Source organism: Gekko japonicus, unplaced genomic scaffold (assembly GCF_001447785.1).
Source record: "Gekko japonicus isolate JY-2015 unplaced genomic scaffold, Gekko_japonicus_V1.1 scaffold316, whole genome shotgun sequence".
NCBI lineage: Eukaryota > Metazoa > Chordata > Lepidosauria > Squamata > Gekkonidae > Gekko > Gekko japonicus.
In genome coordinates, this window is record NW_015169784.1 from 861,407 (window position 1) to 877,115 (window position 15,709).

Below are 15,709 nucleotides of genomic sequence, written 5' to 3' on the forward strand. Positions count from 1 at the left end.
CGTGCTGGGTGCGTCGCCCCCCCCCCCCCGCCCCCACTTGGCAGCCCTACTCTCCCCATATGAGCCCCGTAGAGCACTGAGATCTACAAATCAACACCTTTTGGTAGTCCCCGGCCCCAGAGACGTCCAGCTTGCCTTGACTAGGGCCTGGGCCTTTTTTGGCCCTGGCCCCTACCTGGTGGAATGAGCTTCTGTATGAGATCAGGGCCCTGCAGGACGTATTACCATTCCGCAGTGCCTGCAAGACAGAGCTCTTCCACCGAGCTTTTAGTTGAGGCAGTGGATGTCCCCGCTTCTGGTTAGCCTCCCATCAGTGTCCTGGATTTGAACAGCCACCTGGAAACCCACACTACTGTTGCATCTGCTGGATGACCTTGGGCAAGCAATAGTTCTGGCACAGCTGTCCTTGAAAAAGAGCAGTTTCTGTCAGAGTTCTCTCAGGCCCACCTACCTCACAGGGTGTCTGTTGTGGGGAGGGGAAGGGAAAGGAGTTTGTAAGCCACTCTGAGACTCCGAGTGAAGGGCAGGGTATAAATCCAATCTCCTCCTCTTCCTCCATCTTAATTGCTGAGAGATTTGATCAGATCGGGTTTTAATTGTTGGATTGTATTAATATGAATACAGTGTCATCGATGCAACGAACATGAAATTGAGCAAACTTCAGAGGACAGCGGAAGACAGGAGGGCCTGGCGGGATCTGGTCCATGGGGTCGCGAAGAGTCGGACTCGACTGTGCGACCGAACAACAACATTAATATGGATGGAACCTGCCCTGACCCGGCTTGCAGGGAAGGCGGGATACAATTCCAATAAAATAAATAAATCAATAAATAAAAACGTATACCACGAAAATCTTACTGTCCTCTAAGGTGCTACTACTGGACTCTAATACAGCTCTTCTGTTACACAAGTCTGCCAGTGCTACCTTGTAAATTTGCTAGTTGTCACTGCTCATCTCCGTTCAAATGCACACAACCAGTAACAAAACTGTTGCCTAATAAGGAGCAGCTAAAGTACAAATAAACATCTTGGCCGTGACTTTTTTTTTTAATCCACTTGGGTCAGCGGTTGGTACGGACGGCTTAACAGGACGGAGCGTTTAATGTCGGTCCAGAGCTTTGAAAGCTTTTTAGCTACTGTATATTTTTCTAACTCAAAACATCTCTAATACAAAGTCTCTAATCAAGGCCAAGGATCCCAATCGGGCTCTTCTGGCACAAGCTTTGAAGTCTTGTTATTTTTTAGATGTTTCTGCCATTTGGCAACCAATCTAAAGTAAGGAAGGGCGCTTTTTTTTGTTTTGGAGGGTTTTTGAATAAGCAAAAAGCTTAGTTGCGGGGTTTCTGTTAAGGAAACCCAGCTTGGAGTAATTCCTGTTTTGACTCGGTGGATGAAAAAGAAATACCCAGCAAACCTCCTGAGCGGGAAGAACTGAAAGGCCATTTTGCAAGCCGTGCCCATGCGGAGCCATGGGTGGAGGTCTGCTCAAAAGAATGATCGCATGAGAGGAGAATTGAGATCTTGACTACTTGCAAATTTCCCTGGGGAAGGCTAATCTTTTAGGAACACACAAACTCCTGGGGCCAATAAAACCGAAGCCTGAATAGGGAAAAAAACACGGCTTCATTGTTGGGAGTATTATATGCAGTTTGTTTTCCTTGTGATTCTTTTTTCCTCTCAGGAAAGCCCGCGCTCGAACAGCTGTGATATATTATTCCAGCACCCTTGCTGGCTTTCCCGCCATTGTTTCTGTTGCAATTTTTATCGCCATGATCTTTGCCCAGAGAGAGTGGGCCTTCTTGTTCCACGTATCAGGCCAAAGGTGCAATACCTATGTGGTGCAATACCTACCATCCCATACCCATGCGCAGGTTGCTGCCATTGGGAGAGTTCTACTTGTCCTCTGGTGTATTCCCAAAGATGCCATGTGCTTTTACTGGAAAGCGTGAGGTATGCCTTCCACAGGAAGTGGACAGAGTTCCTTAGGGAGAGCAGGTGATTGGCATGCAGAAGGTCCCAGGTTTAATCTAGATAAAGGAATGCCTGGTAGAAGGTGCTGGGAAAGACCTCTCTCTGCCTGAGGCCCTGTAGAGATGCTCATCAAGGTAGGCAGCATTGAGCTAGATGGGCCAACATTCTGATGTAATAGAAGGCTGTTTCATATATTTATATGCATCTTTTGTAGTGTAACCTCCCCCAACCCTGTATTTATCTTGTTCACTTTCCTTTTCCTGCAGGTCTTAGATGAGATATCTGAGCACGGCATCAGGATTTACCAGTTACCTGACGCAGATTCTGATGAGGATGAAGAATTTAAGGAACAGACCCGGGTGCTGAAGGTGAATTTGAGGCTAGTTAAGCCAGCCGCCATCAGTCTGTAATGGCAAACTTTAGACAAAGTTCACAGTAAATCTGTTAGTTTTTTACTGTTGACTGCAGGCTTCGTTTGGGTTTTATTCGAAACACATTCATCACATGGGTGGGAGTCTAATGTCACAACTTTCCTTCCTCTGAAACGATAATGAGCGAGTTGAGTCTAGAACTGGCTGCATAATCAAGTATCTTGCTAGTGGAATTCCCTCTCTGCGCCCCCCCCCCCCCCGGCCTCTTTTGGCTCTTAAGTACTGGGTGACAATGCTTTTATTTTCTCAGGCCTTTGGGGAGGGGGTGAGTAATAGTTGGTTCCATATTCCTGTATTTTTTTCTGCTATGGTTTAGTTGCTGCAGTTCAGACCTTTGCTGAAATTTTAACGTCAATAACTGTGGGGACTGGTTCCTCAGTAGGTTGTGGCATCCTTGTGAGCCATCTTGAATGGTGTTTTGAGGCCGGATAGCGATATAGACAAATTTATCTTTTTTTTGGTTTGGAACCTAGCATTCTACTAGTTGATGATGACTATTGGTTTTGTTTTATCACTTTTTAATTTTTTATTAACATCGTTTATAGTCCTGCTTTATCAGTTGGACTCAAGGCGGATTTCACAGTGAGTCAATATGATCGAAAGGACGGGGTATTCAATCAATATGGTACAATCAATGCTCCCTCTAAGCTGTGGAGTCCTGTGAGCAAAAATTCTACTTTGTGAGCTACCGGCATTAATGTTGTGAGCGAGCGATTTGGCTGCCACATAAATCAGTTTGCTCTGGAGCCATCCTTCCTGAGCTAAGACAAAAACGTGTGAGCTGGAGGCTAAAACACTGTGAGCTAGCTCACACTAACTCAGTTTAGAGGGAACACTGGATACACTATAATGAGGGTCGTAGAATCATTCAGAAATCTAAAAGCAGAACTGAAGCCAAGCATTAGTCTTAACATGACACATCAAATAATGGAAAAAATTACATAGTAGGATCCTAGGTTCAGCAAGCCACACGCAGCAGTATAGACCACAGTCCCTAATAATCTGTCTGAATAACTTTGTGAATTGCTTAGTACAGTGCGATTCTATTGCTTGCGTAGAAAAGCTTTCTCGAATAAGTCAGTTTTGCACAGTTTGTGAAAAGTCCCGAGAACGGGAGCCTTCCTGACTTCCTCAGGCAGGCTGTTCCACAAAGTGGAGGCCGCAGTGGAGAAGGCACACGTATGGGCAGTTGCTGATTTTGCCCATTTGCAGGTTGGCGCCTGCGGAAGACCTTGCTCAGATGAGCGCAGCTGTCGTGGTGCGTAGTGGGAGAGGCAACCTTGCCAGCTGATTGGACCTAAGAACGACCAAACGTACAAAAGCAACCTTGAAAAATGTAAACAAAATCTGGTGGTTTTTTGCAAAAAAATATTTATGGTATTATAAGATAAACTATCATGCAAAGTGCAAATTAAGTACAAAGTGTGCAATTACATTGAAAGACATACAGTTACAAGCAGGACATAAACCCTGCTGAGATACAACTTTAAAGGGACCGAGCCATCTTCTTTATGCTGTAAGGATAGAAGAACCATTCACTTTAGCAGCCAAAGATAAGCATGAAGACATCGAAGTTAGTACTACACAACAGGCCTGTCTCAAATCAATATCTTTATCAAGCTATTAGTCTTCATAAGACTTGTGGGACTTCCACTCATTTCCAAGAATTCATAAGCGCATGGCAGCAAGCGTCCCTAATGACAAGCTGGAGATAGCTGCCAATTGGTTGGATCTGACAGATCCATTCTACTAATGGCGGGACCACTTCCAGGAGTGTGGGCCCAGGCAGAGAGTGCTTGGGCCCCCCTCCCCTTTGATGCCTACTTGCTTGCCTACCAGCCTTCTCACTGCTTGCATGCTGTTCCCCTGGCAGCACTGGGCAGTGTGTGCCACCAGAAGAGTTGAGTGGCAGGAAGGCTTGTGAGCAAGCCGGTGGGCAGCAGGGAAGACGGAAAGGCATGTGGGAGTGACAGCAGTGGGCCCCGATAGAAGCCCTGGGCCTCGGCAGCTTCCCGCCTTCAGGCCCTTGCTAACAGAGGCACCTTCCCCCTAGTGCCAGAGGCTATTCTTGAAAAAGGCTCTTTGTGCCAAGGGAGAATCCCCACCATTAACAGAATGTATCCTCAGAATCCTGATATGGAAAAAGAGGGGCTGTCTTACGTCTACCTCGCCTCTGAAGATCAAGATAACTCGTAGTGTGGTATTCCCCGTGACTATGTATGGATGTGGAAGCTGGACGATGTGGAAAGCCGACAGGAAGAAAAACGATTCATTTGAAGTGTGATGTTGGAGGATCGACTTATAGACACCGTGGCCTGCCAAAAAGGCGTGCAAGTGAGTTCTAGAGCAAATCCAGCCTGAACTCTCTATAGAAGCTGAAATGACTAAACCGGGACTGCTGTACTTTGGTCACATCATGAGAAGGACTCACAGGAGAAAAATGTTGAAGAGGAAAAGAGGAAGAGCCAGCACAAGAGGGGTTGATTCAGAAGAGGAAGGATTTGAGCAAGCCTGTTAGTGATGGGACTTTTTGGAGGTCATAGGGTTGCCGTAAGTCAGAAGCAGCTTTATGGCATAGCCCTCACTTTATGGCATAGCCCTCACATATGCCATCTTTAAGTTTGTGGAGAAGGGGCAAGATACCGTTGTAACAAAACAGCAGTAAAATTGATCTGGAGTCGAGGATTCTCCTCTGCTGCAGGTGTTTCTTTGCTTAGAGGAAGGAGTCTTTGGATCCAGCCCGCAGTGTTTGGTGCAGTATGGTGTTACTGGGTAGTTAAATCCCCAAATCTCCCTCCAGATCACTCTGCTGTCAAACTGAAGACTGTGGCTTATTTGGCTGTTTTTGTTGAAACTGTGTAACTTTTTGTTTGAAAAATGAGATTCTGGCCACAAGGGAGCTTTTTCCCCGCTTTGAAATGGGATAGAAACACTGGAATAAACAGAGGAAATGACAATTACTAAGGGCAGAGGGTCAAGGAAATTAATTCATAGGTAAAGGCAGGAAATAGTCTCCTTTTTATACTTGGACTGATTCCATTGTCCCCAATCTCAGGACATTAGCATTTAAGCAGTTAGCAAACACTTCTAAAACTAAAAATGACAGCTGAGGTTCGGGAAGCTGTTGATGCCCCTAGATGTGCCAGAACCTGTGCAGTGCTTTCAGTGTTCAACTGCCCGCACCCTTTTGGCATTCTTCACAAGTGATCCCATAAAACGGAATTTCTGCTTTCTTTGACTCATCCAGGCTAGCATTCCGTTCGCTGTCATTGGCTCCAACCAGCTTATTGAAGTGAAAGGAAAAAAGATCAGAGGTCGCCTGTATCCCTGGGGAGTGGTGGAGGTTGAGAATCCAGAACACAATGACTTCCTGAAGTTGCGCACCATGCTAGTGTAAGTAGCAGTCCCTGGTTTAGTCACTGCCTTAAAGACACGTCTAATGAACTGTTTTGTGCTGGGAGGTGCTTTCCTGTATATATCTTCCACAAACACCATTCAGTAAGATTGATGTACAAAAATAATGCTTGAAAAAAATTGCTTTATGCGTTTTGTTTCTGGGTTGAAGGTGCTGCCAACAAGGGGGGGAATCTGTTTGTAATTAGATTGTGCAGTGTGTAGAAGGTGAAATTCCCAAATTACTTTGAATTTGCAGTTTTGGTTCTTCCTCAAAATTCACTTGGGCTTCATAGCTGCTTGAATCAGTCAGAGGAAGGGCCTGTATTTTGCTGTAACATAAATTTGGACTGTACTCCAGGGCTCCTTGCATATTTGTTTCCAGCCATCAGGACTGCATAAATTGATTGCCCCCCCCCACACACACTGATGTTCGGTTCACTAATAGGAGATTATTTGTGTGAGTACAATGGTACTTCAGAGGGTTTAAAATGGGAATGTTTAGCATGTGTTCGAAGAGGCAGGATGTAGAGACAACCACAAATATGTTGATAAGGTATAGTGGCTAGAAAGTCACACTAGGATCTGGGAGACGCAGGTTCAAATTCTACTCTGCTATGGAAACTTGCTGGGTGACTTTGGGCCAGTCACAGTGTGGCAATCATCCTTAAAAGTCCAGCCTCTCCTCCAGGGCACTGAACCAATCCCTTGTGATTTAGGCCTCATGCAAATCCAAGCGACTGTCAGCCAGTCAGAGGCCATGGAACCCCACTGGATGGGAGGGGGGTGAGCCAGCCTCAGGTTAAGAAAGGTGAAGAAACCTTTTTAAATTTTGGGTGGGGATTTTGTGGCTCTGGAAAGGAGCATCAGCTTAGCCAGGCTTTTGTTTGGGCTTTTTAAAGTTAGGGTTTGTTTGTTGTTCAGTCGCACAGTCGAGTCAGACTCTTCGCGACCCCATGGCCAGATCGCCGCCAGTTAGGGTTTGGGAGTCGGCTTATGGAACAAAGCTTATTTTAGTGTGACAAGTAAGCATCCTGTTAAGGGCCCATCATGCCTTAGTGGTGTGTGCAGGCTGTGTGAAAGAAAAGGGCAGCCTTGAACCTGCTGAGGTAAACCTGTCCAGAGAAAGGGGAATCAAATCTCTCCTCAGGGGTTATTTACGTTACCTGAGAGCCAGTTTTTCTTTATATATTGAAGCTGTCCACTCGTACCCATTCCTTATTAAATGCTTTATTTTCTGTTAAATAAATCTTTGTTGTTCATCTCATTCTGTCAGGTCAAAAATCTTTTTAAAAAGTGGTCTTTGTTTACCTCACGAATAAGTACAGCCTTTGGTCTAGCCGGTTTCCCAAAAAGATACTTTTAGGGAGCACATACCTTACACACTACCAATCCTTTATTCAAGGCTTGTGCTCCCCTTTTTATCTGATCATTGGCGGTTTAGGTTTAAAGGACCTGTAGGAGAGGGCAGAGTGGGGGACTGGATATTCTTCAGTCCAGAAGGCAGTCGCCTCAGGGTGTTCTCTCCCTTCTCTCTCACCTCATAGAGCGTGATGTCACGCCAGTCCCACATGTCACTACACTCTAAAACAAGAGAACCACTCTCTTCCAGGGTATGCCAATGCTTCCCTGCGTTGTCACCATAGGCACTTTCTGTGTGCAAAGCATGTGCTTTGAAGTCCAAACCCTCCTGTGAGTGGTTGGGTTCTGTGCCCAGTTCTGGGTTCAGTAATAGTCTGGATGACAGAGAGTTAAAAGGTGGAGTTCACTGCCAGAGGATGTAGTGATGGCCACAGGAATAAACACCTTTAAAAGGGATTAGATAGATTCATGGAGCAGAAGTTTATTAATGGCTACTAGCCACGGTGATTGAGGGGAACCTCCAAATCCAGAGGCACTAATCTTCCTAATCCTAGAGCCGTGTGGCAACATCAGGGAAGTCCTCAGTCTTGGTCTCTGTGCCCTGTTGTTGGCTCTCCAGAGGAACTCGTTGGCCACTGTGCGAGACAGGAGGCTGGACTAGATGGACTATTGGTCTGGTCAGCAGGGCTCTTCTTCTCTTCTTATGATGTTCATGGTGGAGTATTTTTAGTGTGCAATGTAGAGTTGACCGTAATCCTTTTTTTGTGGTTGATCATCTGAAGCTATTTTAAAAAGAAGCATTGCTAAATATATTACAACAGGTTGTGAAATGCATTCAGAGGAAGCATGTTGTAAAGTATGTATGTAGAGATTAATTATAGATAGCAAACAGGGCATACAAATTCACACTTCACTGTTGAACATTTATATGAGAATTATGGCTGTGAATAATCCTCTATGTATGTCCACTGAACTCTGTGTGACTTACTTTGAAGTAAACGTAGAATCTTAGGGTTGGCCGGGGTCTCATGAGACAGGAGGTAAAAAGCTAGAGATTTCCAACTTGCTCGATAGATACAAAGCTAGAAATTTCCAGCATGCTAAAATGACATGCCAGTGTGTCTTCGGTAGTGGGCATATGCATTTGTTGTTCCTATGTTTATGTGCTTATACAGATAAGACAGTGGGTTGGATCTAGCCAGCTCTTTTCAACCAATCGCACCTAATTACTTTCCTGAATACAGCCCCCTATCCAAAGTGGCTTTTGTCCATGCAGGTCCCACCATGATCTTCAGCACTGTCATTTTGGTGGACAAAGAGGACCTCTTTCTTCTATTCTCACCAGCCAAAAGACTGGTTGGACTCAACCCACTGTGCTCAACTGAGTGTTTCCTGGCAGGGAATGCTAACTGCTGCGTTGCTTTTAATCTCTTTCAGAACACATATGCAGGATCTACAAGAAGTAACCCAAGACTTGCACTATGAAAACTTCCGGTCTGAGAGGCTAAAGCGCACCGGCAAGTAAGTCCACACTTGGTACTTTCCCCTTTGGGACCCTGCTCTTTCTCTTGCCATAGCTGCAGATACCGTAGCTCTCTAGCTCGCATATCTGCTGGTCTCATTCTTGGAGCCCCTTCCTTCCTTTATCCGAGCTTGGAAACACACAGGGAAACCATGTGTTGCGAAAGAGAATGCGCTCTTTTATAATTGCTTCCTTAATGTTAATGAAAAGAAGGAAACTGTGGATCCCACGAGGATGGTGCATGATGTGTGTACCAGCCAAGGACTTTGTGGAGTCTCCGTCATTCCCTGGTTAATTAATTTGTTCATTTGTTTTTTGTGGTTTAATCTTTTTTCTTACACGGTCAAGGTTTGTTTCCAACCAAGCAAATGTCCCTCAATTCTAGTCTTTCGCACATGCCACGTGTATTTAATGTATTTATTTATTACATTTATATCCCACTTTTTTGGGATAATCAAGTCCCCATAGCAGTTTGCAACATTTGAAAATGCATTTTTAACCCCACCCCACCCCTGCATACGCCTTATCCCTCACAATAGTGCATAGTTCTGTCCCTTTTCTGATATCTGCACCATTTTATAATCGATAAAAGATAACACCCCTCTTAGCCCTAAAGCATTATTCCCCCCCCAAAAAACATTGTATCTTCCCAAATGGATATGCCAGAAACATGGCGGAGTAAGGTACTACTCTGCTTCAAGTGTAGTTCTGTTGATGGGTTTGGAAATGCTGGTCCTAGAGATCTTTTAAGGCCCCAAGAGAGACGCCAGCTGTCATTCCTCTTGGTTTGGTGTCATTTTTAACAGGGTGCTTGAAGACAACCATGGATGACTGCGTTCCTAGTTGCTGTTTGTGCACCATTAGTGGAACGGATCCATGGGATCCAACTCAGTGTTTGATGCATACAATTCAATGCTTGATGATATTAAGCAGTGACTCATATGAGAATGAGCCATTGCCGATCATACGCCGATCAAACACCAAGGGCAGAACATTCGTACAGCCCCCAGTCCAGTGGCTTTTCAATGCAGTCGGAGAAAATGTTTAGTTATGAGTAATCAAGAAGCGTGCACGCTTGCATGACTCCTCGACCCCCAAACTTTTCGAAAAATAGTCGGCCATTCCTAACGTCTGCGTGTGTCTTCTGCTTTTGCGTCCTGAATTTTGCATAACCAGGCTTGGTAATCTTGGCTGAGAGAAATGTCACGTGCCCTCCTGACACTGCTGTTTCAGTGCCACTTTGTACGTTCACTTTTGTTTGTTCTCCCGTTCTGTCAACCCCGTGCCCTTGGCCATCCACTTGCTCTTGACTTCTGTTCATGTCACACCCTTCCTGATGGCAGGCCCATTTCTCTCACTTTCAGCTTTGAAATTCTTCTGCTTAAGGAAATGACTCTCTCTGCGTCTGGGCCGCTTCTTTGTTTTATGACGGCAGTGGTGCCGTGGGGTGTGGGATAGGGGCAAGCGGCGGAAATGGCTCTGCTACAATGTAGGGCAGAATTAGCATGTGGATATCCAGGAGATTCTTTTATGTAAGTGGAAGAATGAGAAAATGGCAGCAGCAGCTAGGCCAGGCTGCCTCAGCTCGAGAAAACAGCATCAAGCACTGCAGAAAGAAAGGGAAGGGTTTTCCCCCTGTTTACCTCTCGCCTTTCTCCATGAGAATGTTCTGAACAGAGCTGATGGTCGATCAGAGATCAGTTGCAGAGTTTTAATCGATTTAGATCAGCATAAACTTGCATATGGGTATAGCATTAAATCTGAAGAGGAAAAGCATTCCTTGTTTTTAGACAGTGCTTGGTCTTGTCATGGCATTGATTGTCCTTAGGTTTGTAAGAAATTTGCCAGGCAGTTTCCAGTAGGCAGTAAAAAAAAAAAAAGAAGGGCTATAAAATAGAATGCAGTAAAATTAAACAGTGAGCTGCGGTGGCTCAAGTGGTTAAGACGCTGAACTGCAGGCTGTGGAAGGTCAGTAGTTCAGCAGTTCGAGACCCGGGTGCCGCATGATGGAGTGAGCTCCCATCTCTAGTTCCAGCTCCTGCCAACCTAGCAATTCGAAAGCAAGAAATTGCAAGTAGATAAATAGGTACCACTTCGGTGGGAAGGTAACAGCGTTCCGTGCGCCTTGGTGTTTAGTCATGCCGGCCGCATGACCAAGGAAACGTCTTCGGACAGCGCTGGCTCTTCGGCTTTGAAACGGAGATGAGCACCGCAACCCTAGAGTCGGATTCGACTGGCTTTCGGGCAAGGGAACCTTTACCTTTACCTTTAAACTTAAACAAGCCAGCAGCATTACCAAATCCATTGGCTTCGTAAAATGTTACATAAAATAGCAAGTTATATAAGTAGCAGTGTAGACCTGGACTGAAACAGTGGGGATCAGTGTCAAAGGCCAGTAGGGAGAAACTCCAGATAACTAAACTGTAGAATCAACTGCCCAGAACTTCCCGGACAAACAGATCTCTGTATGGCCCTTCATGATCATCAAGCTGGTCACCAGGAGATTTGCAGTGGTGTGGCATTCCGAAACAAAGCAGAGGGGGTCCTGTTCTCACTTGCCATCTCTTTCAACTCTTGAGACAGATTTAGCAGGGCCTCCAAAGAAAACTCTAGTTGTGAAGCAAGCTCGTGTCAAAAAAGATGCTCCTGCCTTGGGAGAGAGAAAAAAAGAGGACTGCCCGTTTAGAGTAGATGCCAGTCACCTGTAGATTTGTATTTTGGTAAAGTAACAAGAAGAAGAGAAGGTTTTTATATCCTGCTTTTCTCTACCCTAGGGAGCCTCAAAGTGGCTTACAACCCCCTTCCCTTTCCCTCCCCTCAACAGGCAACTTGTGAGGTAGGTGGTGCTGAGAGAGGTGTGAGAGAACAGTGACTGGCCCAAGGTCACCCAGCTGGCTTCATGCTGAAGAGAAGTGGGGAATCAGACCCGGTTCTCCAGAATAGAGCCCACCACTCTTAACCACTACTTCACACTGGCTGCATCTCAGTTAATCAGTGCATCTCTTTGGAATTTTGAAATTATATGTGGCAGTCTTATTTCTCAGTCTCTTTTGCTTACCCCGGGTCTAGAAGATGCTGTTTAAATCTTCAGGCGTGTGCTTTTTGTATCTAACAATGTGTCCCTTTTTTTGTATGCGGCAGGCCTGTCGAAGAAGAAGTCGTGGACAAAGATAGGATCCTTCAGCAGAAAGAGGCAGAGGTGAGGTGGTCGTTTGATCCTACTCAGAACTGAGCTAACAGAACTCCCTTCGATGAGGGAGGTGGTTGATGGTATTGGTTAAAATCCGTATGGCCAAGATCCCCGAGTAGCTGGAGCAGAAGTCAGAGTGAAAAGAAATTATTTTGAGTGCAATAATTCCATTCCAGAGGGGCAGCCCTATTATCGTTCTGTTGCAACAGCGAACAAACTAAGTGTCTCGTGGCCCCTGGAAGATACCTTCTAGCTCTAACTCTTACCAGCCAAGCCTGCTGCGCTTTTGACAGTACAGGCTCTTCATCTCAGCCATCTTTTGTTTTAGATCAAGACGGGTAGCCGTGTTAGTCTGTCTCTAGCGGCAGAAAAGAGCAAGGGGTCCAGTCGCACCTTAAAGACCAACAAAATACGTGGCAGGGGATGAGTTTTCCTGAGTCACTGCTCACTTCTTCAGATACCCCATCTTTTGTTTCGTTAGTTCAGTCTCTAGTTCCCCCTGCTGGTCACTTCCAGTCAACTCAGCTGTATTCTCCAGTCCTCCCTCAAAAAGACAGAAATTACTGATAACTGGAATGAAATGGTCCAAAGCAAAAGCTCCCAAACAAAAGCCCTTTATTGGGACCATCCAGAGTAACAGAGGATGATGTGCAGCGTTCTGAATGTTCCGGAATGATTCGCTTCATTTAAGCTGGCCTATCTTGCTGAGACCCAAGGCAGATCACACCGCTTATTTTCATTTCCTTTAATTCGTTTGCACCCCGCCTTGTTCCTCGATGGGGACCCAAAGCGGCTTACGTCGTGTGCCTCTCCTCCATTTTGTCCTGACGACAACCCTTGAGGCAGGTTAGGCTGACAGTGTGACTGGTCCAAGGTCACCTGGTGAGCTTCGATGGCACGTGAGGGAATTCAAACCCAGGTCGCCCTGACATTAGTCTGATACTCTTCACCACCACATCATACTGACTCTCAATATAAGGCAATGCAATATAAGGCAATAGCGTAATGCAATATAAGGCAATAGCGTAAGACATCCAACAATCACTGCCATAGGACTTGTATCACAGGTACGGTGCCTCCCCGCCCCGGATCAGACATGCGATTTCACAAATTGTGCAGAAAATGGAATTACAGAAGTAGAAAGCAATGCCGTAAGAGCAAGATAATACATAAAATAAACAGTGGAATGGGCTACAATTCTGTTCCCTTGTAAAAGTGCCACCCCATTACATTATTTTGTTGTTGTTCAGTCGCACAGTCGAGTCCGACTCTTCGCGACCCCATGGACCAGCTCCTGCCAGGCCCTCCTGTCTTCCGCCGTCCTCTGAAGTTGGCTCAATTTCATGTTCGTTGCATCGATGACACTGTCTAACCATCTCATCCTTTGCCGTCTCCATCTCCTTTGACCTTCAATCTTTCCCAGCATCAGGGTCTTCTCCAGTGAGTGCTCCCTTCTCATTTGGTGGCCAAAGTATTTGAGCTTCAGTCTCATTATCTGGCCTTCCAGGGAACAGTCAGGGTTGATTTCTTTTAGGATTGACTGATTTGATCTTCTTGCAGTCCAAGGGACTCTCAAGAGTCTTCTCCAGCACCATAGTTCAAAAGAATCTATTCTTCGGCGCTCGGCCTTCCTTATAGTCCAACTCTCGCAGCCATACATGACTACTGGGAATACCATTGCTTTGACGATGCGGACTTTTGTTGGCAGGGTGATGGTTCTACTTTTTATCATGCTGTTTAGGTTCGCCATCGCTTTCCTCCCAAGGAGCAGGTGTCTTTTAATTTCATGGCTGCTGTCACAGTCTGCGGTGATCTGGGATCCCAGGAACGTGAAGTCTGTCACTACTTCCATGACTTCCCCTTCTATTTGCCAAGGAGTGATGGGGCCAGATGCCATGATCTTAGTTTTTTTTATGTTGAGCTTCAAGCCCACTTTTGCGCTCTCCTCTTTTACTCTGAGCAAGAGGCTCTTCAGGTCCTCTTCACTTTCTGCCATTAGAGTGGTATAGTCTGCATATCTGAGGTTGTTGATCTTTTCCCCAGCAATCTTAATTCCCGCTTGTGATTCATCCAGGCCAGCATTTCGCATGATGTACTCTGCATATATATTAAATAAGCAAGGTGACAATATACATCCTTGTCGTACTCCTTTTTCTATGCTGAACCAATTAGTTGTTCCATATCCGGTTCTGTCGCTTCTTGGCCCTTATACAGGTTTCTCAAGAGACATGTGAGGTGGTCTGGTACTCCCATCTCTTTAAGGACCTGCCATAGTTTGTTGTGATCCACACAGTCAAAAGCTTTAGCATAGTCAATGAAGCAGAAGTAGATATTTTTCTGGTACTCTCTTGCTTTCTCCATAATCCATCGAATGTTGGATTACATTATTACATTACATTATACTACAGCTTTATTCTTCAGGCTGAATTTTTTTAAAAAATTAATATGGGGTGGGGTTTTTTTAACCCTGCTTTTCATCCCTAGCTGGTTTCCATAGTGGCTTGCAGCGATTCAAAATACAGATATAAATAAACTATTTTAAAAGGTGCTGGAGGAAGCAGTGACGTTAGTCTCCAGGCAAGGTGGGAAGAGGGCCTGGGCGCATCTCTTCTCCCTCTGGTAGCTGGGAGGAGAGTTGTCGCTGCAGTGGGATCCAGTTTCTGCCTCTGCCCCCTCGGACCTTTGCTGATGGGCAGTGAGATGCTCAGGTGGGTGGGAGTCTCGTCCACAGCTGGGTCCAGGTGCGTTGCAAAGAAGTCTTGTTTACTTCCTTATCTCTTTTTGGCCTCTGCAACAATGCTAGGTAAAGCCATTCTCTGATACTGGAGAGCTGTAAACTAGCCATCCCTTTCTCTCCACCTGAATAGCCCAAGTTCCTTTCACTGTAATGAATTCTATGGAAAGGACGAACTGTAGATGAACTATGGAAAGGCTGAACTATGAATCTGGAAGTCCTAAGTTTGGCTCTTACATCCGCTGTGAACTCACTGGATCACCATGGGCCAGCCACTCTTTCTCTGCCCTTCATCTCCAGTATGTGGATCATAATTGTGGTGTTATAAGGGTTTCAACAAGGCACTGCTCATGAGGTGCTAACAGCTCTTGGAAGTGTTATAGAAGTGATTGGTGAAGTTATATAAAAGTAGATCAAAAGAATGGGTTTGGTGTAGTGGTTAAGAGCGTGGATTCTAATCTGGGAGAACCGGGTTTGGTTCCCCATGCCTCCACATGCAGCTGCTGGTGTGACCTTGGGTCAGTCACAAGTTATTTCAGAGCAGTTCTTTTCTTTCTTTTTTATGGCCCCTCGTAGGGGATTTTTTTATTTGCATTTTCTAAAAATGACAAAGAAATTAGGGAGGGGAGCTACAAACTATAGGAGAAAGGAAAGAAAACCCACTAAAACCCCAAGAGTTGGAGGTCATATACTGCTTATAAAAGTATTAGCTTAACAATATAGAAATTGCTTTTCTTAACATTGAGAGTGGACAATAATCATCATCGATTATGTTAACAAACCATCAAATCTGACTATATAAAGAGCATTCCAGGAGAATCGCTAGTTGACTTAAACACAAATTTCAGAGAACAGTGGCATTTTACAATTGTTTTTCTCTCCTTCATTTAAAGCAAATTAATAATTAAATTTCCCTCAGTAGGTGTAACACAGTCAGTTTCTCTTCCCACGCTGTAATCTTCTTTCTTCTCGAATACTTTCCCTGTGGCAATGTCTTGCTGGAACTGGTCATCTCAAAACAAAGTCCCTTTTTCTTTTTCAAGGACTGTTATCCACTTGAATTCTTGCCTTCAATCTTAGAGATCATTCCATTTGTTGCTTTTGGG

General features: G+C 45.2%; 1 protein-coding gene across 1 annotated transcript in view; it reads left to right on the top strand.

The window, feature by feature from the left end:
- The window catches only part of LOC107115243 (septin-2), a 77,799-nt gene that overhangs the window by 22,896 nt on the left and 39,194 nt on the right, over window positions 1-15,709 (top strand). The window contains exons 7-10 of the mRNA XM_015416900.1: window positions 2,238-2,339; window positions 5,650-5,795; window positions 8,595-8,678; window positions 11,821-11,878. Of these exons, the coding sequence (XP_015272386.1) occupies window positions 2,238-2,339; window positions 5,650-5,795; window positions 8,595-8,678; window positions 11,821-11,878 (390 nt within the window). The remainder of the gene's footprint in view (window positions 1-2,237; window positions 2,340-5,649; window positions 5,796-8,594; window positions 8,679-11,820; window positions 11,879-15,709) is intronic.